Source organism: Manacus candei, unplaced genomic scaffold (genome assembly GCF_025592945.1).
Source record: "Manacus candei isolate 608988 ecotype Guabito, Panama unplaced genomic scaffold, ASM2559294v1 h1tg000115l, whole genome shotgun sequence".
Taxonomy (NCBI): Eukaryota; Metazoa; Chordata; class Aves; order Passeriformes; family Pipridae; genus Manacus; species Manacus candei.
In genome coordinates, this window is record NW_026138163.1 from 165,894 (window position 1) to 190,099 (window position 24,206).

At 49.2% G+C, this 24,206-nt stretch overlaps 1 protein-coding gene and 1 long non-coding RNA gene across 4 annotated transcripts; one reads left to right on the forward strand and one right to left on the reverse strand.

The window, feature by feature from the left end:
* Positions 1-1,885: 1,885 nt before the first annotated feature.
* LOC127461922 (uncharacterized) lies at positions 1,886-18,036 on the reverse strand. Of its 3 annotated transcripts, none has more exons than XR_007900237.1 (3): positions 17,988-18,036; positions 6,067-6,454; positions 1,886-2,031 (listed from the first exon to the last, which is right to left on the reverse strand). It is a non-coding gene; the product is annotated as an uncharacterized LOC127461922 (long non-coding RNA). The 3 variants fall into 3 exon arrangements; XR_007900236.1 differs by lacking the exon at positions 17,988-18,036 and adding an exon at positions 16,065-16,113; XR_007900235.1 differs by lacking the exon at positions 17,988-18,036 and adding an exon at positions 11,644-11,692.
* A 4,830-nt stretch (positions 18,037-22,866) lies between these two features.
* On the forward strand, positions 22,867-23,840 carry LOC127461930 (olfactory receptor 14J1-like). Its single transcript, XM_051770131.1, is given in 2 exon segments — positions 22,867-23,779; positions 23,782-23,840. Coding segments are annotated over 2 exon segments (972 nt in total).
* Positions 23,841-24,206: the final 366 nt, after the last annotated feature.

Here is a 24,206-nt window from a genome sequence, read left to right on the forward strand (position 1 = left end):
CCAGGCTGTACCAACTACACCTGAAGCCAAAGGATCCCGATTTTTTTCCTGGTAAAAAAGAGCTGCTGTTCCCTTTTTTCACTCCAGTGCTGCAATGGCCGGTCCCACCTCTAGAAACCTTTACTCCAGATGAAGATTCCTGCCAGACAAAAGGTGCCACCACAGAAAGGTCTTTGCTGCCCAAGAAGTGTCCAGGCTGCCCCAAAATCTGCACCTCAAAGCCAAAGGTCCCAGACACTTTTTCCTGGTGCAAAGAGCTGCTGTTCCCTTTTTTCAGTCCTGTTCTGTAATGCCAGTCCCACCTCCTGAGAAATTGAATCCAACTTAAGATTCCTGCCAGAGAAATGGTGCCACCACAGAAAGGTCTTTGCTGCCCCAGAAGTTCCCAGGCTACCCCACCAACTTCACCTCAAAGCCAAAGCTTCCAGAACTTTTTCCTGGTGGAAAGAGCTGCTGTTCCCTTTTTTCAACCCTGCTCTGCAATGGCCGGTCCCACCTCCTGGAACATTGAATGCAAATGAAGATTCCTGCCAGACAAAAGGGGCCAACACAGGAATCTCTTGCTGCCCAAAAAGTGCCCAGGCTGCCCTAAGAAGTGCACCTGAAACCAAAGGATTCAGACTTTTTTTCCTGGTAGAAAGAACTGCTGTTCCCTTTTTTCAAGCCTGTTCTTCAATGGCCGGTCCCACCTCCAGAAAACTTTGCTCCAAATGAAGATTCCTGCCAGACAAAAGGTGCCACCATAGAAAGGTCTTTGCTGCCCAAGAAGTGCCCAGGCTGCCCCACCAACTTCACCTGAAGTCAAAGCTTCCAGACTTTTTTCCTGGTGCAAAGAGCTGCTGTTCCCTTTTTCCAGACTTGCTCTTCAATGGCCGTTCCCACCTCCTGGAAAATTGAATCCAAATGAAGATTCCTGCCAGGCAAAATGTGCTACCACAGAAAGGTCTTGATGCCCAAGAAGTGCCCAGGCTGCCCCAAGAACTGCACCTGAAGCCAAAGGATCCAGACTTTTTTTCCTGGTGGAAAGAGCTGCTGTTCCCTTTTTAAAGCCCTGCTACAATGGCTTGTCCCACCTCCTGCAAAATTTACTCTAAATGAAGATTCCTGCCAGACAAAAGGTGCCGCCACAGGAATCTCTTGCTGCCCAAAAAGTGCCCAGGCTGCCCCAAGAACTGCACCTGAAGCCAAAGGATTCAGACTTTTTTTCCCGGTAGAAAGAGCTGCTGTTCCCTTTTTTCAAACCTGTTCTTCAATGGCCGGTCCCACCTCCAGAAAACTTTGCTCCAAATGAAGATTCCTGCCAGACAAAAGGTGCCACCACAGAAAGGTCTTTGCTGCCCAAGAAGTGCCCAGGCTGCCGAAAGAACTGCACCTGAAGCCAAAGGATCCAGACTTTTTCCTGGTGGAAAGAGCTGCTGTTCCCTTTTTTCAGGCCTGCGCTGCAATGGCCGTTCCCACTTCCAGAAAACTTTACTCGAGATGAAGATTCCTGCCAGACAAAAGGTGCCACCACAGAGAATTCATCTATCCCAAGAAGTGCCCAGGCTGCCCCACCAACTGCACCTCAAAACCAAAGGATCCAGGCTTTTTTCCTGGTGTGAAGAGCTGCTGTTCCCGTTTATCAGGCCTGCGCTGCAATGGCCAGTCCCACCTTTTTAAAAACTGAATCCTACTGAAGATTCCTGCCAGACAAAAGGTGCCACCACAGAAAACTCATCTATCCCAAGAAGTACCCAGGCTGCAACAACTACACCTGAAGCCAAAGGATCCAGACTTTTTTTCCTTAGGGAAAGAGCTGCTGTTCCCTTTTTTCAGTCCTGCGCTGCAATGGCCGGTCCCACCTCCTGGAAAATTGAATCCGACTGAGGATTCCTGCCCGACAAAAGGTGCCACTACAGAAAACTCTTCCTGCCCAAGAAGTACCCAGGCTGTACCAACTACACCTGAAGCCAAAGGATCCAGATTTTTTTCCTGGTAAAAAAGAGCTGCTGTTCCCTTTTTTCACTCCAGTGCTGCAATGGCCGGTCCCACCTCTAGAAACCTTTACTCCAGATGAAGATTCCTGCCAGACAAAAGGTGCCACCACAGAAAGGTCTTTGCTGCCCAAGAAGTGTCCAGGCTGCCCCAAAATCTGCACCTCAAAGCCAAAGGTCCCAGACACTTTTTCCTGGTGCAAAGAGCTGCTGTTCCCTTTTTTCAGTCCTGTTCTGTAATGCCGGTCCCACCTCCTGAGAAATTGAATCCAACTTAAGATTCCTGCCAGAGAAATGGTGCCACCACAGAAAGGTCTTTGCTGCCCCAGAAGTTCCCAGGCTACCCCACCAACTTCACCTCAAAGACAAAGCTTCCAGAACTTTTTCCTGGTGGAAAGAGCTGCTGTTCCCTTTTTTCAACCCTGCTCTGCAATGGCCGGTCCCACCTCCTGGAACATTGAATGCAAATGAAGATTCCTGCCAGACAAAAGGGGCCAACACAGGAATCTCTTGCTGCCCAAAAAGTGCCCAGGCTGCCCCAAGAACTGCATCTGAAACCAAAGGATTCAGACGTTTTTTCCTGGTAGAAAGAACTGCTGTTCCCTTTTTTCAAGCCTGTTCTTCAATGGCCGGTCCCACCTCCAGAAAACTTTGCTCCAAATGAAGATTCCTGCCAGACAAAAGGTGCCACCATAGAAAGGTCTTTGCTGCCCAAGAAGTGCCCAGGCTGCCCCACCAACTTCACCTGAAGTCAAAGCTTCCAGACTTTTTTTCTGGTGGAAAGAGCTGCTGTTCCCTTTTTCCAGACTTGCTCTTCAATGGCCGGTCCCACCTCCTGGAAAATTGAATCCAAATGAAGATTCCTGCCAGACAAAAGGTGCTACCACAGAAAGGTCTTGATGCCCAAGAAGTGCCCAGGCTGCCCCAAGAACTGCACCTGAAGCCAAAGGATCCAGACTTTTTTTCCTGGTGGAAAGAGCTGCTGTTCCCTTTTTAAAGCCCTGCTACAATGGCTTGTCCCACCTCCTGCAAAATTTACTCTAAATGAAGATTCCTGCCAGACAAAAGGTGCCGCCACAGGAATCTCTTGCTGCCCAAAAAGTGCCCAGGCTGCCCCAAGAACTGCACCTGAAGCCAAAGGATTCAGACTTTTTTTCCTGGTAGAAAGAGCTGATGTTCCCTTTTTTCAGTCCTGCGCTGCAATGGCCGGTCCCACCTCCAGAAAACTTTGCTCCAAATGAAGATTCCTGCCAGACAAAAGGTGCCACCACAGAAAGGTCTTTGCTGCCCAAGAAGTGCCCAGGCTGCCGAAAGAACTGCACCTGAAGCCAAAGGATCCAGACTTTTTCCTGGTGGAAAAAGCTGCTGTTCCCTTTTTTCAGGCCTGCGCTGCAATGGCCGTTCCCACTTCCAGAAAACTTTACTCGAGATGAAGATTCCTGCCAGACAAAAGGTGCCACCACAGAAAACTCATCTATCCCAAGAAGTACCCAGGCTGCAACAACTACACCTGAAGCCAAAGGATCCAGACTTTTTTTCCTTAGGGAAAGAGCTGCTGTTCCCTTTTTTCAGTCCTGCGCTGCAATGGCCGGTCCCACCTCCTGGAAAATTGAATCCGACTGAAGATTCCTGCCAGACAAAAGGTGCCACTACAGAAAACTCTTCCTGCCCAAGAAGTACCCAGGCTGTACCAACTACACCTGAAGCCAAAGGATCCCGATTTTTTTCCTGGTAAAAAAGAGCTGCTGTTCCCTTTTTTCACTCCAGTGCTGCAATGGCCGGTCCCACCTCCAGAAACCTTTACTCCAGATGAAGATTCCTGCCAGACAAAAGGTGCCACCATAGAAAGGTCTTTGCTGCCCAAGAAGTGCCCAGGCTGCCCCACCAACTTCACCTGAAGTCAAGGCTTCCAGACTTTTTTTCCTAGTGGAAAGAGCTGCTGTTCCCTTTTTCCAGACTTGCTCTTCAATGGCCGTTCCCACCTCCTGGAAAATTGAATCCAAATGAAGATTCCTGCCAGGCAAAATGTGCTACCACAGAAAGGTCTTGCTGCCCAAGAAGTGCCCAGGCTGCCCCAAGAACTGCACCTGAAGCCAAAGGATCCAGACTTTTTTTCCTGGTGGAAAGAGCTGCTGTTCCCTTTTTAAAGCCCTGCTACAATGGCTTGTCCCACCTCCTGCAAAATTTACTCTAAATGAAGATTCCTGCCAGACAAAAGGTGCCGCCACAGGAATCTCTTGCTGCCCAAAAAGTGCCCAGGCTGCCCTAAGAAGTGCACCTGAAACCAAAGGATTCAGACTTTTTTTCCTGGTAGAAAGAACTGCTGTTCCCTTTTTTCAGACTTGTGCTGCAATGGCTGTTCCCACTTCCAGAAAACTTTACTCCAGATGAAGATTCCTGCCAGATAAAAGGTGCCACCACAGAAAGGTCTTGATGCCCAAGAAGTTCCCAGGCTGCCCCACCAACTACACCTGAAGCCAAAGCTTCCAGAATTTTTTCCTGGTGGAAAGAGCTGCTGTTCCCTTTTTTCAGACCTGCGCTGCAATGGCCGGTCCAACCTCCTGGAAAATTGAATCCGACTGCAGATTCCTGCCATACAAAAGGTGCCACCACAGAGAACTCATCTATCCCAAGAAGTGCCCAGGCTGCCCCACCAACTGCACCTCAAAGCCAAAGGATCCAGGCTTTTTTTCTGGTGTGAAGAGCTGCTGTTCCCGTTTTTCAGGCCTGCTCTGCAATGGCCGGTCCCACCTCGTGAAAAATTTAATCCAAATGAATATTCCTGCCAGACAAAATTTGCCACTACAAAAAACTCTTGCTGCCCAAGAAGTGCCCAGACTGCCCCACCAACTACTCCTGAAGCCAAAGGATCCAGACTTCTTTTCCTTAGGGAAAGAGCTGCTGTTCCCTTTTTTCAGTCCTGCGCTGCAATGGCCGGTCCCACCTCCTGGAAAATTGAATCCAAATGAAGATTCCTGCCAGACAAAAGGTGCTACCACAGAAAGGTCTTGATGCCCAAGAAGTGCCCAGGCTGCCCCAAGAACTGCACCTGAAGCCAAAGGATCCAGACTTTTTTTCCTGGTGGAAAGAGCTGCTGTTCCCTTTTTAAAGCCCTGCTACAATGGCTTGTCCCACCTCCTGCAAAATTTACTCTAAATGAAGATTCCTGCCAGACAAAAGGTGCCGCCACAGGAATCTCTTGCTGCCCAAAAAGTGCCCAGGCTGCCCCAAGAACTGCACCTGAAGCCAAAGGATTCAGACTTTTTTTCCTGGTAGAAAGAGCTGCTGTTCCCTTTTTTCAAACCTGTTCTTCAATGGCCGGTCCCACCTCCAGAAAACTTTGCTCCAAATGAAGATTCCTGCCAGACAAAAGGTGCCACCACAGAAAGGTCTTTGCTGCCCAAGAAGTGCCCCGGCTGCCGAAAGAACTGCACCTGAAGCCAAAGGATCCAGACTTTTTCCTGGTGGAAAGAGCTGCTGTTCCCTTTTTTCAGGCCTGCGCTGCAATGGCCGTTCCCACTTCCAGAAAACTTTACTCGAGATGAAGATTCCTGCCAGACAAAAGGTGCCACCACAGAGAATTCATCTATCCCAAGAAGTGCCCAGGCTGCCCCACCAACTGCACCTCAAAACCAAAGGATCCAGGCTTTTTTCCTGGTGTGAAGAGCTGCTGTTCCCGTTTATCAGGCCTGCGCTGCAATGGCCAGTCCCACCTTTTTAAAAACTGAATCCTACTGAAGATTCCTGCCAGAAAAAAGGTGCCACCACAGAAAACTCATCTATCCCAAGAAGTACCCAGGCTGCAACAACTACACCTGAAGCCAAAGGATCCAGACTTTTTTTCCTTAGGGAAAGAGCTGCTGTTCCCTTTTTTCAGTCCTGCGCTGCAATGGCCGGTCCCACCTCCTGGAAAATTGAATCCGACTGAAGATTCCTGCCAGACAAAAGGTGCCACTACAGAAAACTCTTCCTGCCCAAGAAGTACCCAGGCTGTACCAACTACACCTGAAGCCAAAGGATCCCGATTTTTTTCCTGGTAAAAAAGAGCTGCTGTTCCCTTTTTTCACTCCAGTGCTGCAATGGCCGGTCCCACCTCCAGAAACCTTTACTCCAGATGAAGATTCCTGCCAGACAAAAGGTGCCACCACAGAAAGGTCTTTGCTGCCCAAGAAGTGTCCAGGCTGCCCCAAAATCTGCACCTCAAAGCCAAAGGTCCCAGACATTTTTTCCTGGTAGAAAGAGCTGCTGTTCCCTTTTTTCAGTCCTGTTCTGTAATGCCGGTCCCACCTCCTGAGAAATTGAATCCAACTTAAGATTCCTGCCAGAGAAATGGTGCCACCACAGAAAGGTCTTTGCTGCCCCAGAAGTTCCCAGGCTGCCCCACCAACTTCACCTCAAAGACAAAGCTTCCAGAACTTTTTCCTGGTGGAAAGAGCTGCTGTTCCCTTTTTTCAGCCCTGCTCTGCAATGGCCGGTCCCACCTCCGGGAACATTGAATGCAAATGAAGATTCCTGCCAGACAAAAGGGGCCAACACAGGAATCTCTTGCTGCCCAAAAAGTGCCCAGGCTGCCCTAAGAAGTGCACCTGAAACCAAAGGATTCAGACTTTTTTTCCTGGTAGAAAGAACTGCTGTTCCCTTTTTTCAAGCCTGCTCTGCAATGGCCGGTCCCACCTCGTGAAAAATTTAATCCAAATGAATATTCCTGCCAGACAAAATTTGCCACTACAAAAGCTCTTGCTGCCCAAGAAGTGCCCAGACTGCCCCACCAACTACTGCTGAAGCCAAAGGATCCAGACTTCTTTTCCTTAGGGAAAGAGCTGCTGTTCCCTTTTTTCAGTCCTGCGCTGCAATGGCCGGTCCCACCTCCTGGAAAATTGAATCCAAATGAAGATTCCTGCCAGACAAAAGGTGCTACCACAGAAAGGTCTTGATGCCCAAGAAGTGCCCAGGCTGCCCCAAGAACTGCACCTGAAGCCAAAGGATCCAGACTTTTTTTCCTGGTGGAAAGAGCTGCTGTTCCCTTTTTAAAGCCCTGCTACAATGGCTTGTCCCACCTCCTGCAAAATTTACTCTAAATGAAGATTCCTGCCAGACAAAAGGTGCCGCCACAGGAATCTCTTGCTGCCCAAAAAGTGCCCAGGCTGCCCCAAGAACTGCACCTGAAGCCAAAGGATTCAGACTTTTTTTCCTGGTAGAAAGAGCTGCTGTTCCCTTTTTTCAAACCTGTTCTTCAATGGCCGGTCCCACCTCCAGAAAACTTTGCTCCAAATGAAGATTCCTGCCAGACAAAAGGTGCCACCACAGAAAGGTCTTTGCTGCCCAAGAAGTGCCCAGGCTGCCGAAAGAACTGCACCTGAAGCCAAAGGATCCAGACTTTTTCCTGGTGGAAAGAGCTGCTGTTCCCTTTTTTCAGGCCTGCGCTGCAATGGCCGTTCCCACTTCCAGAAAACTTTACTCGAGATGAAGATTCCTGCCAGACAAAAGGTGCCACCACAGAGAATTCATCTATCCCAAGAAGTGCCCAGGCTACCCCACCAACTGCACCTCAAAACCAAAGGATCCAGGCTTTTTTCCTGGTGTGAAGAGCTGCTGTTCCCGTTTATCAGGCCTGCGCTGCAATGGCCAGTCCCACCTTTTTAAAAACTGAATCCTACTGAAGATTCCTGCCAGAAAAAAGGTGCCACCACAGAAAACTCATCTATCCCAAGAAGTACCCAGGCTGCAACAACTACACCTGAAGCCAAAGGATCCAGACTTTTTTTCCTTAGGGAAAGAGCTGCTGTTCCCTTTTTTCAGTCCTGTGCTGCAATGGCCGGTCCCACCTCCTGGAAAATTGAATCCGACTGAGGATTCCTGCCCGACAAAAGGTGCCACTACAGAAAACTCTTCCTGCCCAAGAAGTACCCAGGCTGTACCAACTACACCTGAAGCCAAAGGATCCCGATTTTTTTCCTGGTAAAAAAGAGCTGCTGTTCCCTTTTTTCACTCCAGTGCTGCAATGGCCGGTCCCACCTCCAGAAACCTTTACTCCAGATGAAGATTCCTGCCAGACAAAAGGTGCCACCACAGAAAGGTCTTTGCTGCCCAAGAAGTGTCCAGGCTGCCCCAAAATCTGCACCTCAAAGCCAAAGGTCCCAGACATTTTTTCCTGGTAGAAAGAGCTGCTGTTCCCTTTTTTCAGTCCTGTTCTGTAATGCCGGTCCCACCTCCTGAGAAATTGAATCCAACTTAAGATTCCTGCCAGAGAAATGGTGCCACCACAGAAAGGTCTTTGCTGCCCCAGAAGTTCCCAGGCTGCCCCACCAACTTCACCTCAAAGACAAAGCTTCCAGAACTTTTTCCTGGTGGAAAGAGCTGCTGTTCCATTTTTCAGCCCTGCTCTGCAATGGCCGGTCCCACCTCCTGGAAAATTGAATCCAAATGAAGATTCCTGCCAGACAAAAGGGGCCAACACAGGAATCTCTTGCTGCCCAAAAAGTGCCCAGGCTGCCCCAAGAGCTGCATCTGAAACCAAAGGATTCAGACGTTTTTTCTTGGTAGAAAGAACTGCTGTTCCCTTTTTTCAAGCCTGTTCTTCAATGGCCGGTCCCACCTCCAGAAAACTTTGCTCCAAATGAAGATTCCTGCCAGACAAAAGGTGCCACCATAGAAAGGTCTTTGCTGCCCAAGAAGTGCCCAGGCTGCCCCACCAACTTCACCTGAAATCAAAGCTTCCAGACTTTTTTCCTGGTGCAAAGAGCTGCTGTTCCCTTTTTCCAGACTTGCTCTTCAATGACCGGTCCCACCTCCTGGAAAATTGAATCCAAATGAAGATTCCTGCCAGACAAAAGGTGCTACCACAGAAAGGTCTTGATGCCCAAGAAGTGCCCAGGCTGCCCCAAGAACTGCACCTGAAGCCAAAGGATCCAGACTTTTTTTCCTGGTGGAAAGAGCTGCTGTTCCCTTTTTAAAGCCCTGCTACAATGGCTTGTCCCACCTCCTGCAAAATTTACTCTAAATGAAGATTCCTGCCAGACAAAAGGTGCCGCCACAGGAATCTCTTGCTACCCAAAAAGTGCCCATGCTGCCCCAAGAACTGCACCTGAAGCCAAAGGATTCAGACGTTTTTTCCTGGTAGAAAGAGCTGATGTTCCCTTTTTTCAGTCCTGCGCTGCAATGGCCGGTCCCACCTCCAGAAAACTTTGCTCCAAATGAAGATTCCTGCCAGACAAAAAATGCCACCACAGAAAGGTCTTTGCTGCCGAAGAAGTGCCCAGGCTGCCGAAAGAACTGCACCTGAAGCCAAAAGATCCAGACTTTTTCCTGGTGGAAAAAGCTGCTGTTCCCTTTTTCAGGCCTGCGCTGCAATGGCCGTTCCCACTTCCAGAAAACTTTACTCGAGATGAAGATTCCTGCCAGACAAAAGGTGCCACCACAGAGAATTCATCTATCCCAAGAAGTGCCCAGGCTACCCCACCAACTGCACCTCAAAACCAAAGGATCCAGGCTTTTTTCCTGGTGTGAAGAGCTGCTGTTCCCGTTTATCAGGCCTGCGCTGCAATGACCAGTCCCACCTTTTTAAAAACTGAATCCTACTGAAGATTCCTGCCAGAAAAAAGGTGCCACCACAGAAAACTCATCTATCCCAAGAAGTACCCAGGCTGCAACAACTACACCTGAAGCCAAAGGATCCAGACTTTTTTTCCTTAGGGAAAGAGCTGCTGTTCCCTTTTTTCAGTCCTGCGCTGCAATGGCCGGTCCCACCTCCTGGAAAATTGAATCCGACTGAGGATTCCTGCCCGACAAAAGGTGCCACTACAGAAAACTCTTCCTGCCCAAGAAGTACCCAGGCTGTACCAACTACACCTGAAGCCAAAGGATCCCGATTTTTTTCCTGGTAAAAAAGAGCTGCTGTTCCCTTTTTTCACTCCAGTGCTGCAATGGCCGGTCCCACCTCTAGAAACCTTTACTCCAGATGAAGATTCCTGCCAGACAAAAGGTGCCACCACAGAAAGGTCTTTGCTGCCCAAGAAGTGTCCAGGCTGCCCCAAAATCTGCACCTCAAAGCCAAAGGTCCCAGACATTTTTTCCTGGTAGAAAGAGCTGCTGTTCCCTTTTTTCAGTCCTGTTCTGTAATGCCGGTCCCACCTCCTGAGAAATTGAATCCAACTTAAGATTCCTGCCAGAGAAATGGTGCCACCACAGAAAGGTCTTTGCTGCCCCAGAAGTTCCCAGGCTGCCCCACCAACTTCACCTCAAAGACAAAGCTTCCAGAACTTTTTCCTGGTGGAAAGAGCTGCTGTTCCCTTTTTTCAGCCCTGCTCTGCAATGGCCGGTCCCACCTCCTGGAACATTGAATGCAAATGAAGATTCCTGCCAGACAAAAGGGGCCAACACAGGAATCTCTTGCTGCCCAAAAAGTGCCCAGGCTGCCCTAAGAAGTGCACCTGAAACCAAAGGATTCAGACGTTTTTTCCTGGTAGAAAGAGCTGCTGTTCCCTTTTTTCAAGCCTGTTCTTCAATGGCCGGTCCCACCTCCAGAAAACTTTGCTCCAAATGAAGATTCCTGCCAGACAAAAGGTACCACCACAGAAAGGTCTTTGCTGCCCAAGAAGTGCCCAGACTGCCGAAAGAACTGCACCTGAAGCCAAAGGATCCAGACTTTTTCCTGGTGGAAAGAGCTGCTGTTCCCTTTTTTCAGGCCTGCGCTGCAATGGCCGTTCCCACTTCCAGAAAACTTTACTCCAGATGAAGATTCCTGCCAGACAAAAGGTGCCACCACAGAGAATTCATCTATCCCAAGAAGTGCCCAGGCTACCCCACCAACTGCACCTCAAAACCAAAGGATCCAGGCTTTTTTCCTGGTGTGAAGAGCTGCTGTTCCCGTTTTTCAGGCCTGCGCTGCAATGGCCAGTCCCACCTTTTTAAAAACTGAATCCTACTGAAGATTCCTGCCAGAAAAAAGGTGCCACCACAGAAAACTCATCTATCCCAAGAAGTACCCAGGCTGCAACAACTACACCTGAAGCCAAAGGATCCAGACTTTTTTTCCTTAGGGAAAGAGCTGCTGTTCCCTTTTTTCAGTCCTGCGCTGCAATGGCCGGTCCCACCTCCTGGAAAATTGAATCCGACTGAAGATTCCTGCCAGACAAAAGGTGCCACTACAGAAAACTCTTCCTGCCCAAGAAGTACCCAGGCTGTACCAACTACACCTGAAGCCAAAGGATCCCGATTTTTTTCCTGGTAAAAAAGAGCTGCTGTTCCCTTTTTTCACTCCAGTGCTGCAATGGCCGGTCCCACCTCCAGAAACCTTTACTCCAGATGAAGATTCCTGCCAGACAAAAGGTGCCACCACAGAAAGGTCTTTGCTGCCCAAGAAGTGTCCAGGCTGCCCCAAAATCTGCACCTCAAAGCCAAAGGTCCCAGACATTTTTTCCTGGTAGAAAGAGCTGCTGTTCCCTTTTTTCAGTCCTGTTCTGTAATGCCGGTCCCACCTCCTGAGAAATTGAATCCAACTTAAGATTCCTGCCAGAGAAATGGTGCCACCACAGAAAGGTCTTTGCTGCCCCAGAAGTGCCCAGGCTGCCCCACCAACTTCACCTCAAAGCCAAAGCTTCCAGAACTTTTTCCTGGTGGAAAGAGCTGCTGTTCCCTTTTTCCAGCCCTGCTCTGCAATGGCCGGTCCCACCTCCTGGAACATTGAATGCAAATGAAGATTCCTGCCAGACAAAAGGGGCCAACACAGGAATCTCTTGCTGCCCAAAAAGTGCCCAGGCTGCCCTAAGAAGTGCACCTGAAACCAAAGGATTCAGACTTTTTTTCCTGGTAGAAAGAACTGCTGTTCCCTTTTTTCAAGCCTGTTCTTCAATGGCCGGTCCCACCTCCAGAAAACTTTGCTCCAAATGAAGATTCCTGCCAGACAAAAGGTACCACCATAGAAAGGTCTTTGCTGCCCAAGAAGTGCCCAGGCTGCCCCACCAACTTCACCTGAAGTCAAAGCTTCCAGACTTTTTTCCTGGTGGAAAGAGCTGCTGTTCCCTTTTTCCAGACTTGCTCTTCAATGGCCGGTCCCACCTCCTGGAAAATTGAATCCAAATGAAGATTCCTGCCAGGCAAAATGTGCTACCACAGAAAGGTCTTGCTGCCCAAGAAGTGCCCAGGCTGCCCCAAGAACTGCACCTGAAGCCAAAGGATCCAGACTTTTTTTCCTGGTGGAAAGAGCTGCTGTTCCCTTTTTAAAGCCCTGCTACAATGGCTTGTCCCACCTCCTGCAAAATTTACTCTAAATGAAGATTCCTGCCAGACAAAAGGTGCCGCCACAGGAATCTCTTGCTGCCCAAAAAGTGCCCAGGCTGCCCTAAAAAGTGCACCTGAAACCAAAGGATTCAGACTTTTTTTCCTGGTAGAAAGAACTGCTGTTCCCTTTTTTCAGACTTGTGCTGCAATGGCTGTTCCCACTTCCAGAAAACTTTACTCCAGATGAAGATTCCTGCCAGATAAAAGGTGCCACCACAGAAAGGTCTTGATGCCCAAGAAGTTCCCAGGCTGCCCCACCAACTACACCTGAAGCCAAAGCTTCCAGAATTTTTTCCTGGTGGAAAGAGCTGCTGTTCCCTTTTTTCAGCCCTGCGCTGCAATGGCCGGTCCAACCTCCTGGAAAATTGAATCCGACTGCAGATTCCTGCCATACAAAAGGTGCCACCACAGAGAATTCATCTATCCCAAGAAGTGCCCAGGCTGCCCCACCAACTGCACCTCAAAGCCAAAGGATCCAGGCTTTTTTTCTGGTGTGAAGAGCTGCTGTTCCCGTTTATCAGGCCTGCTCTGCAATGGCCGGTCCCACCTCGTGAAAAATTTAATCCAAATGAATATTCCTGCCAGACAAAATTTGCCACTACAAAAAACTCTTGCTGCCCAAGAAGTGCCCAGACTGCCCCACCAACTACTCCTGAAGCCAAAGGATCCAGACTTTTTTTCCTTAGGGAAAGAGCTGCTGTTCCCTTTTTTCAGTCCTGCGCTGCAATGGCCGGTCCCACCTCCTGGAAAATTGAATCCAAATGAAGATTCCTGCCAGACAAAAGGTGCTACCACAGAAAGGTCTTTATGCCCAAGAAGTGCCCAGGCTGCCCCAAGAACTGCACCTGAAGCCAAAGGATCCAGACTTTTTTTCCTGGTGGAAAGAGCTGCTGTTCCCTTTTTAAAGCCCTGCTACAATGGCTTGTCCCACCTCCTGCAAAATTTACTCTAAATGAAGATTCCTGCCAGACAAAAGGTGCCGCCACAGGAATCTCTTGCTGCCCAAAAAGTGCCCAGGCTGCCCCAAGAACTGCACCTGAAGCCAAAGGATTCAGACTTTTTTTCCTGGTAGAAAGAGCTGCTGTTCCCTTTTTTCAAACCTGTTCTTCAATGGCCGGTCCCACCTCCAGAAAACTTTGCTCCAAATGAAGATTCCTGCCAGACAAAAGGTGCCACCACAGAAAGGTCTTTGCTGCCCAAGAAGTGCCCAGGCTGCCGAAAGAACTGCACCTGAAGCCAAAGGATCCAGACTTTTTCCTGGTGGAAAGAGCTGCTGTTCCCTTTTTTCAGGCCTGCGCTGCAATGGCCGTTCCCACTTCCAGAAAACTTTACTCCAGATGAAGATTCCTGCCAGACAAAAGGTGCCACCACAGAGAATTCATCTATCCCAAGAAGTGCCCAGGCTGCCCCACCAACTGCACCTCAAAACCAAAGGATCCAGGCTTTTTTCCTGGTGTGAAGAGCTGCTGTTCCCGTTTATCAGGCCTGCACTGCAATGGCCAGTCCCACCTTTTTAAAAACTGAATCCTACTGAAGATTCCTGCCAGAAAAAAGGTGCCACCACAGAAAACTCATCTATCCCAAGAAGTACCCAGGCTGCAACAACTACACCTGAAGCCAAAGGATCCAGACTTTTTTTCCTTAGGGAAAGAGCTGCTGTTCCCTTTTTTCAGTCCTGCGCTGCAATGGCCGGTCCCACCTCCTGGAAAATTGAATCCGACTGAAGATTCCTGCCAGACAAAAGGTGCCACTACAGAAAACTCTTCCTGCCCAAGAAGTACCCAGGCTGTACCAACTACACCTGAAGCCAAAGGATCCCGATTTTTTTCCTGGTAAAAAAGAGCTGCTGTTCCCTTTTTTCACTCCAGTGCTGCAATGGCCGGTCCCACCTCCAGAAACCTTTACTCCAGATGAAGATTCCTGCCAGACAAAAGGTGCCACCACAGAAAGGTCTTTGCTGCCCAAGAAGTGTCCAGGCTGCCCCAAAATCTGCACCTCAAAGCCAAAGGTCCCAGACATTTTTTCCTGGTAGAAAGAGCTGCTGTTCCTTTTTTTAAGTCCTGTTCTGTAATGCCGGTCCCACCTCCTGAGAAATTGAATCCAACTTAAGATTCCTGCCAGAGAAATGGTGCCACCACAGAAAGGTCTTTGCTGCCCCAGAAGTTCCCAGGCTGCCCCACCAACTTCACCTGAAGTCAAAGCTTCCAGACTTTTTTCCTGGTGCAAAGAGCTGCTGTTCCCTTTTTCCAGACTTGCTCTTCAATGGCCGTTCCCACCTCCTGGAAAATTGAATCCAAATGAAGATTCCTGCCAGACAAAATGTGCTACCACAGAAAGGTCTTGATGCCCAAGAAGTGCCCAGGCTGCCCCAAGAACTGCACCTGAAGCCAAAGGATCCAGACTTTTTTTCCTGGTGGAAAGAGCTGCTGTTCCCTTTTTTCAGCCCTGCTACAATGGCTTGTCCCACCTCCTGCAAAATTTACTCTAAATGAAGATTCCTGCCAGACAAAAGGTGCCGCCACAGGAATCTCTTGCTGCCCAAAAAGTGCCCAGGCTGCCCCAAGAACTGCACCTGAAGCCAAAGGATTCAGACTTTTTTTCCCGGTAGAAAGAGCTGCTGTTCCCTTTTTTCAAGCCTGTTCTTCAATGGCCGGTCCCACCTCCAGAAAACTTTGCTCCAAATGAAGATTCCTGCCAGACAAAAGGTGCCACCACAGAAAGGTCTTTGCTGCCCAAGAAGTGCCCAGGCTGCCGAAAGAACTGCACCTGAAGCCAAAGGATCCAGACTTTTTCCTGGTGGAAAGAGCTGCTGTTCCCTTTTTTCAGGCCTGCGCTGCAATGGCCGTTCCCACTTCCAGAAAACTTTACTCGAGATGAAGATTCCTGCCAGACAAAAGGTGCCACTACAGAGAATTCATCTATCCCAAGAAGTGCCCAGGCTGCCCCACCAACTGCACCTCAAAACCAAAGGATCCAGGCTTTTTTCCTGGTGTGAAGAGCTGCTGTTCCCGTTTTTCAGGCCTGCGCTGCAATGGCCAGTCCCACCTTTTTAAAAACTGAATCCTACTGAAGATTCCTGCCAGACAAAAGGTGCCACCACAGAAAACTCATCTATCCCAAGAAGTACCCAGGCTGCAACAACTACACCTGAAGCCAAAGGATCCAGACTTTTTTTCCTTAGGGAAAGAGCTGCTGTTCCCTTTTTTCAGTCCTGCGCTGCAATGGCCGGTCCCACCTCCTGGAAAATTGAATCCGACTGAAGATTCCTGCCAGACAAAAGGTGCCACTACAGAAAACTCTTCCTGCCCAAGAAGTACCCAGGCTGTACCAACTACACCTGAAGCCAAAGGATCCCGATTTTTTTCCTGGTAAAAAAGAGCTGCTGTTCCCTTTTTTCACTCCAGTGCTGCAATGGCCGGTCCCACCTCCAGAAACCTTTACTCCAGATGAAGATTCCTGCCAGACAAAAGGTGCCACCACAGAAAGGTCTTTGCTGCCCAAGAAGTGTCCAGGCTGCCCCAAAATCTGCACCTCAAAGCCAAAGGTCCCAGACATTTTTTCCTGGTAGAAAGAGCTGCTGTTCCTTTTTTTAAGTCCTGTTCTGTAATGCCGGTCCCACCTCCTGAGAAATTGAATCCAACTTAAGATTCCTGCCAGAGAAATGGTGCCACCACAGAAAGGTCTTTGCTGCCCCAGAAGTTCCCAGGCTGCCCCACCAACTTCACCTCAAAGCCAAAGCTTCCAGAACTTTTTCCTGGTGGAAAGAGCTGCTGTTCCCTTTTTTCAGCCCTGCTCTGCAATGGCCGGTCCCACCTCCTGGAACATTGAATGCAAATGAAGATTCCTGCCAGACAAAAGGGGCCAACACAGGAATCTCTTGCTGCCCAAAAAGTGCCCAGGCTGCCCCAAGAGCTGCATCTGAAACCAAAGGATTCAGACGTTTTTTCCTGGTAGAAAGAACTGCTGTTCCCTTTTTTCAAGCCTGTTCTTCAATGGCCGGTCCCACCTCCAGAAAACTTTGCTCCAAATGAAGATTCCTGCCAGACAAAAGGTGCCACCATAGAAAGGTCTTTGCTGCCCAAGAAGTGCCCAGGCTGCCCCACCAACTTCACCTGAAGTCAAAGCTTCCAGACTTTTTTCCTGGTGGAAAGAGCTGCTGTTCCCTTTTTCCAGACTTGCTCTTCAATGGCCGTTCCCACCTCCTGGAAAATTGAATCCAAATGAAAATTCCTGCCAGGCAAAATGTGCTACCACAGAAAGGTCTTGATGCCCAAGAAGTGCCCAGGCTGCCCCAAGAACTGCACCTGAAGCCAAAGGATCCAGACTTTTTTTCCTGGTGGAAAGAGCTGCTGTTCCCTTTTTAAAGCCCTGCTACAATGGCTTGTCCCACCTCCTGCAAAATTTACTCTAAATGAAGATTCCTGCCAGACAAAAGGTGCCGCCACAGGAATCTCTTGCTGCCCAAAAAGTGCCCAGGCTGCCCCAAGAACTGCACCTGAAGCCAAAGGATTCAGACTTTTTTTCCCGGTAGAAAGAGCTGCTGTTCCCTTTTTTCAAGCCTGTTCTTCAATGGCCGGTCCCACCTCCAGAAAACTTTGCTCCAAATGAAGATTCCTGCCAGACAAAAGGTGCCACCACAGAAAGGTCTTTGCTGCCCAAGAAGTGCCCAGACTGCCGAAAGAACTGCACCTGAAGCCAAAGGATCCAGACTTTTTCCTGGTGGAAAGAGCTGCTGTTCCCTTTTTTCAGACCTGCGCTGCAATGGCCGTTCCCACTTCCAGAAAACTTTACTCGAGATGAAGATTCCTGCCAGACAAAAGGTGCCACCACAGAGAATTCATCTATCCCAAGAAGTGCCCAGGCTACCCCACCAACTGCACCTCAAAACCAAAGGATCCAGGCTTTTTTCCTGGTGTGAAGAGCTGCTGTTCCCGTTTTTCAGGCCTGCGCTGCAATGGCCAGTCCCACCTTTTTAAAAACTGAATCCTACTGAAGATTCCTGCCAGACAAAAGGTGCCACCACAGAAAACTCATCTATCCCAAGAAGTACCCAGGCTGCAACAACTACACCTGAAGCCAAAGGATCCAGACTTTTTTTCCTTAGGGAAAGAGCTGCTGTTCCCTTTTTTCAGTCCTGCGCTGCAATGGCCGGTCCCACCTCCTGGAAAATTGAATCCGACTGAAGATTCCTGCCAGACAAAAGGTGCCACTACAGAAAACTCTTCCTGCCCAAGAAGTACCCAGGCTGTACCAACTACACCTGAAGCCAAAGGATCCCGATTTTTTTCCTGGTAAAAAAGAGCTGCTGTTCCCTTTTTTCACTCCAGTGCTGCAATGGCCGGTCCCACCTCCAGAAACCTTTACTCCAGATGAAGATTCCTGCCAGACAAAAGGTGCCACCACAGAAAGGTCTTTGCTGCCCAAGAAGTGTCCAGGCTGCCCCAAAATCTGCACCTCAAAGCCAAAGGTCCCAGACATTTTTTCCTGGTAGAAAGAGCTGCTGTTCCCTTTTTTCAGTCCTGTTCTGTAATGCCGGTCCCACCTCCTGAGAAATTGAATCCAACTTAAGATTCCTGCCAGAGAAATGGTGCCACCACAGAAAGGTCTTTGCTGCCCCAGAAGTTCCCAGGCTGCCCCACCAACTTCACCTCAAAGCCAAAGCTTCCAGAACTTTTTCCTGGTGGAAAGAGCTGCTGTTCCCTTTTTTCAGCCCTGCTCTGCAATGGCCGGTCCCACCTCCTGGAACATTGAATGCAAATGAAGATTCCTGCCAGACAAAAGGGGCCAACACAGGAATCTCTTGCTGCCCAAAAAGTGCCCAGGCTGCCCCAAGAACTGCACCTGAAGCCAAAGGATTCAGACTTTTTTTCCTGGTAGAAAGAACTGCTGTTCCCTTTTTTCAAGCCTGTTCTTCAATGGCCGGTCCCACCTCCAGAAAACTTTGCTCCAAATGAAGATTCCTGCCAGACAAAAGGTGCCACCACAGAAAGGTCTTTGCTGCCCAAGAAGTGCCCAGGCTGCCGAAAGAACTGCACCTGAAGCCAAAGGATCCAGACTTTTTCGTGGTGGAAAGAGCTGCTGTTCCCTTTTTTCAGGCCTGCGCTGCAATGGCCGTTCCCACTTCCAGAAAACTTTACTCCAGATGAAGATTCCTGCCAGACAAAAGGTGCCACTACAGAGAATTCATCTATCCCAAGAAGTGCCCAGGCTGCCCCACCAACTGCACCTCAAAACCAAAGGATCCAGGCTTTTTTCCTGGTGTGAAGAGCTGCTGTTCCCGTTTTTCAGGCCTGCGCTGCAATGGCCAGTCCCACCTTTTTAAAAACTGAATCCTACTGAAGATTCCTGCCAGACAAAAGGTGCCACCACAGAAAACTCATCTATCCCAAGAAGTACCCAGGCTGCAACAACTACACCTGAAGCCAAAGGATCCAGACTTTTTTCCTCAGGGAAAGAGCTGCTGTTCCCTTTTTTCAGTCCTGCGCTGCAATGGCCGGTCCCACCTCCTGGAAAATTGAATCCGACTGAAGATTCCTGCCAGACAAAAGGTGCCACTACAGAAAACTCTTCCTGCCCAAGAAGTTCCCAGGCTGCCCCAAGAACTGCACCTGGAGCCAAAGGATCCAGACTTTTTTTCCTTAGGGAAAGAGCTGCTGTTCCCTTTTTTCAGCCCTGCTCTGCAATGGCCAGTCCCACCTTGTAAAAAATTGAATGCAAATGAAGATTGCTGCCAGACAAAAGGTACCACCACAGAAAGGTCTTGCTGCCCACGAAGTGCCCAGGCTGCCCCAAGAACTGCACCTGATGCCAAAAGATCCAGACTTTTTTCCCTGGTGGAAAGAGCTGCTGTTCCCTTTTTTCAGCCCTGCTGCAATGGCTTGTCCCACCTCCTGCAAAATTTACTCTAAATGAAGATTCCTGCCAGACAAAAGGTGCCGCCACAGGAATCTCTTGCTGCCCAAAAAGTGCCCAGGCTGCCCTAAGAAGTGCACCTGAAACCAAAGGATTCAGACTTTTTTTCCTGGTAGAAAGAACTTCTGTTCCCTTTTTTCAGACCTGTGCTGCAATGGCTGTTCCCACTTCCAGAAAACTTTACTCCAGATGAAGATTCCTGCCAGACAAAAGGTGCCGCCACAAAATACTCTTCCTTCCCAAGAAGTTCCCAGGCTGCACAAAGTACACCTGAAGCCAAAGCTTCCAGATTTTTTCCTGGTGGAAAGAGCTGCTGTTCCCATTTTTTAGCCCTGCACTGTAATGGCTGGTCCCACTTACTGAAAAATTGAATCCAAGTGAAGATTCCTGCCAGACAAAAGTTGCCCCCACAGAAAGCTCTTGCTGCCCATGAAGTGCCCAGGCTGCACCAACTACACCTGAAGCCGAAGGGGAAAATCCGAAGCTCTTTATGGAAAGAGCTGCTGTTCCCTTTTTTCAGCCCTGCTCTGCAATGGCCGGTCCCACCTTTTGAAAAATTGAATACAAATGAAGATTCGTGCCAGACAAAAGGTGCCACCACAGAAAGCACTTTGCTGCCCAAGAAGTGCCCAGGCTGCCCCAACAACTGTACCTTGTGATAGGTAACAAGACTATAAATTTAGGTTTCAAGGTATAAAAGTTTTTTTAATGCCACAAACAAGCAAAAACGGGTATCCGGGTGACCAGAGGAAACCCCTGTTCCTGCCGCAGTCCACAAGGGGGAACAAAAACAGCACTTATTATACCCTTCTTTACCACCTCCCCCCCAAAGTCATGTCATCAGTCCATTGGTGGAGATTTCATGGGCTGCATCCTGCTTGGTTCCCTCTTCGCGGGCCAGCTCTGGGTTGGCTCCTCCTTTCACGGGCCATCTCCGTTGTTGAGGGGTGTCCACCAATAATTTTAAAGTCATTAGTCTCTATTAGGCCGTGGTTCTGGAAACTTCCATCAGGATGACGGTTGATCGCCCGGACTCCTCGTGGCCGACCCCTCCGTATTGCTCCCCATTAATATGCTTAGAACAAACAGCTTCAAAGTACAATATGCTAAATCATCATTGCGTTGTGGTTAATCAGTTTGCAGCTTACAGAACTTGTGGTTAGGCATTGCATAACACTCTAACTTGTGATTCCAACAAAGCAGTTAACACAATATAATAGCTTTATTAACTCTTTCTCTCATTTGAACAGCAAATTTCTTTAGGTCACTTATAACAATCCCCCCTCCTAATTTCCTTGTAAATTTGCTGGTCAAATTCAATTACTTCCTCTCTGGCTACTTCTAAAAGAGAGGCTTGATCTTCACTGGAAGACTTCCCACTCATGTCTTCATATTGTTGTTTTACTGTCATTAACTGCACCGTTTCAATTCTACCCTTAACAAATTTCATAACTTTATTAAGAATGCATGGTCAAAAAATTAGTGAAGCGAATAACATTATCAGAGGACCTGCTAGGGTTGAGACCAAAGTTGTTAACCAAGGGAACTGACTATGCCAGTTATCCAGCCAGCTCGGTGGAGTTTCCTTTTCTCTCTTTCTTTGTAATATCCCTTCGTGCAGTTTGGTCATAGATTCCTTAATGATTCCTGAGTGGTTTGCATAGAAGCAACACTCTTCTCCTAGGGCCACACATAAACCTCCTTGCTGCAGAAGCAGCAAGTCCAACCCTCGTCTATTTTGCAAGACTACTTCTGAAAGAGAATTAAGAGAAGTTTCTAAATACGAAATCGATTTTTCGATTCTGTCCAAATCCTCATCTACTGCTGCCCTCAGGGTAGTCAGTCCATGACCATGTTGTACTAGGGTTGCAACTCCAGCACCTGTGGCTCCCAACCCCAAAATCATAGCAGTCGTTACACTTATTGGTTCTCGTTTTTGGATTCTATGCTTATTCACTTCCCTAAACTCTAAAAGAGATTCCTCAGAATGCAGGAAGGTGCCAGCCAGGTGGGGCAGCCGGGGGGATGACGACAGCCTGCAGGGAAAGGGGCAGGGCATGGACACCGTAGGACAGCCTGGGCTGGAGAGGAGACAGGGAGGGGGAGAAGCTGAAAGGCCCTGACACAGCCACCTTCTGCAGGCCTTTGGCCAGGGCTGCTGTCTGTGCCCCTGATGCCAGGAGGAGGGGAGTGCCCCTTGCAGCCCTGGGGCCTCATGGCCTCCTTGTCCCTGCTCAGCAGCCTGGCAGGTGCCACCCCATGGTCCTGCCCTTGGCCTTGCACATCCCACATCCCAGTGCCCCAGGAAGAGCCCTGAGGAATGAGGCAGGGACAGGACCTGCCTTCCCAGGGGCTGGGGACAGGACTTGGCCCGTTGGATTAAGGAAACAAGTCAAGGTTTGTTCAGCACCAGAGCCACCTTTCTCTTGCTTGTCCATCCTTGTCATCACTGTCTGCACTTTTCTGCTCTAACTGGAACCTGGGGACACGTTCTCAGTTGTGTCCCTCAGTGAGACTCATTAGTACTAAAGGAAACTTTAGTGTTTCAATCTCACTTTGACTTCTTGAGAAGTTGTTTGAACTTCCTCTCAGGGACTGAGTCTCATGTAAACAACCTCAATGTCCCCTGATGGTCATGAAATGCCTGGGGCTGTTGCTGTGCTGCTGAGCTGGGCTGGGCTCCTGGCACACAGGGAGCTCCTGGCAAGCAAGAAGAGCTTCAAAGAGACAGCTCTGCTGGTGAGCAGCTCCTCTGCACAGCCCAGCAGGGCTGAGGGCACTGCCTGCAGCACCAAGGGCAGGGGAGTGAGACAGAGAGAAGTTAAAGGCTGTCAGACATAGAATGATGCTGAGACCTCACTGGGGGAGAATTTTTAACAGATCTTGGCACAGGAAGTCTGGTCATGCAGGGCAATGGGACTGCAGCTTTTGGAGGCACCTGGGAAAGCTGGCACTGCCCAGCAACTACAGATTCTGTAAGTGCAACTCTGAGAGTATCTGGAGTGCAGAGGAGGAGGAGATGCTCAGAGCTCCAACTCCCTCTCAGAGTATTTCCAAGACAAAGATTTTTATAAGGTTAAAGAAATTTCCTGAGATTGTGTTTCCAGTTTCCTACTCTTGAGGAATAAATCATTAAGAAAGTATTAATTTTGACAAGTCCCTGAGACATCTGAACTGTGAGTGCTCAGTAGGTCTGTCTGAGCTTCCTAATGTGCTTTCAGCCACTGCTCTGCCTGTGGGCAGCACCAGCATCACCTCTGCTAGACCCATCAGGACTAGTCTGAGATGTCTTTTTTGCACCTGCAAACGGAATATGACCCCTACCAGTGCAGCCTGTGGTGCTGGGGAAGGAGCTGAGTCTGCTTAAATCAAATGTCATCATAAGGACACTTGGCTGTCTCCCTGAGATTTCCTTCCAAGCTGTGAATTTCTTTCCAGGTTGGATACCTGTCCCTAAACATCTCTTTGTTATGTGAAACCCCTGTACAGAAGCACAGTGATGCTAAAACAGAGAAAATGCTGTTCAGTAGGGACCCAGCACTGGAGCTGAAGGAAGATCTCCTAGGAAATCAAAAGGCTGTCTGCGTCTGACATGGGGAATGTCTGTAGAATACAGCTTAGACTTTGTTTAGATAAGTCCACACTAACTGACCTCTTAATGTCTTCTTCTCCTGTCTTGGAAACAAACACCCAGAGGCAGCAAATGTCCAACAGCAGCTCCATGTCCCAGTTCCTCCTCCTGGCATTTGCAGACAGGCGGGAGCTGCAGCTCCTGCACTTCTGGCTCTTCCTGACCATCTCCCTGGCTGCCCTCCTGGCCAACGGCCTCATCCTCAGCGCCGTAGCCTGTGACCACCACCTGCACACCCCCATGGGCTTCTTCCTGCTCAACCTCTCCCTCACAGACCTGGGATCCATCTGCACCACTGTCCCCAAAGCCATGCACAATTCCCTCCAGAACAACACAACCATCTCCTACACAGGATGTGCTGCACAGCTCTTTTTCTTTTATTTCTTCATGTCAGCAGAGTTTTCCCTCCTCACCATCATGTGCTACGACCGCTACGTTGCCATCTGCAAACCCCTGCACTACGGGACCCTCCTGGGCAGCAGAGCTTGTGCCCACATGGCAGCAGCTGCCTGGGCCACTGGGTTTCTCCATACTCTGCTGCACACAGCCAATACATTTTCCCTGCCCTTGTGCCAGGGCAATGCCCTGGGCCAGTTCTTCTGTGAAATCCCACACATCCTCAAGCTCTCCTGCTCACACTCAGGTTACCTCAGGGAAATATGGCTCATTGTGGTTAGTGTCTGTTTAGTGTTCGGTTGTTTCATTTTCATTGTTTTCTCCTATGTTCAGATCTTCAGGGCTGTGCTGAGGATCCCCTCTCAGCAGGGACAGCACAAAGCCTTTTCCACCTGCCTCCCTCACCTGGCCGTGGTCTCCCTGTTTGTCGGCACTGCCATATTTTCCGACCTGAAGCCCCCCTCCATCTCCTCCCCATCCCTGGACCTGGTGGTGGCAGTTCTGTACTCAGTATTACCTCCAGCACTGAACCCCCTCATCTACAGCCTCAGGAACCAGGAGCTCAAGGATGCCCTGAGGAAAATGATGACTAGATGCTTTTCAAGAGCAATAACCTGCCTGTTTTCTTCTGCACAACAGTCATTGTGTAACCATTTACTGGCCCAGCCTGCTTTCTAAAGCTTGTGAGAGTGGTGGTGGGGGCCGTTTCCTACATTTTTTCCTCTTTAAATGTTGTTAACACAGAAATTTATTCTCCATCTCATACCTAATTCACTCTCTCTTTGTTTTGACCCACAATTGTGTAAATGAGGGATCATTCTCTGTGTGCATTTAAAGAAAAGAAAAGTTTCTGCAGCAATTTCTTTGTTAAACATCCTGCCTTTGTTATTCTGTACATGAGGAATCACAATCTCTGAGTAGAATAAAGGTCTTGAATTCTTTTTTCCAGATTCTCCCTCCAACAACTTCCCTGAAGCTGGAGAGCAGTGCCTGTGTGCAGAGGAGAAAGGGTAAAG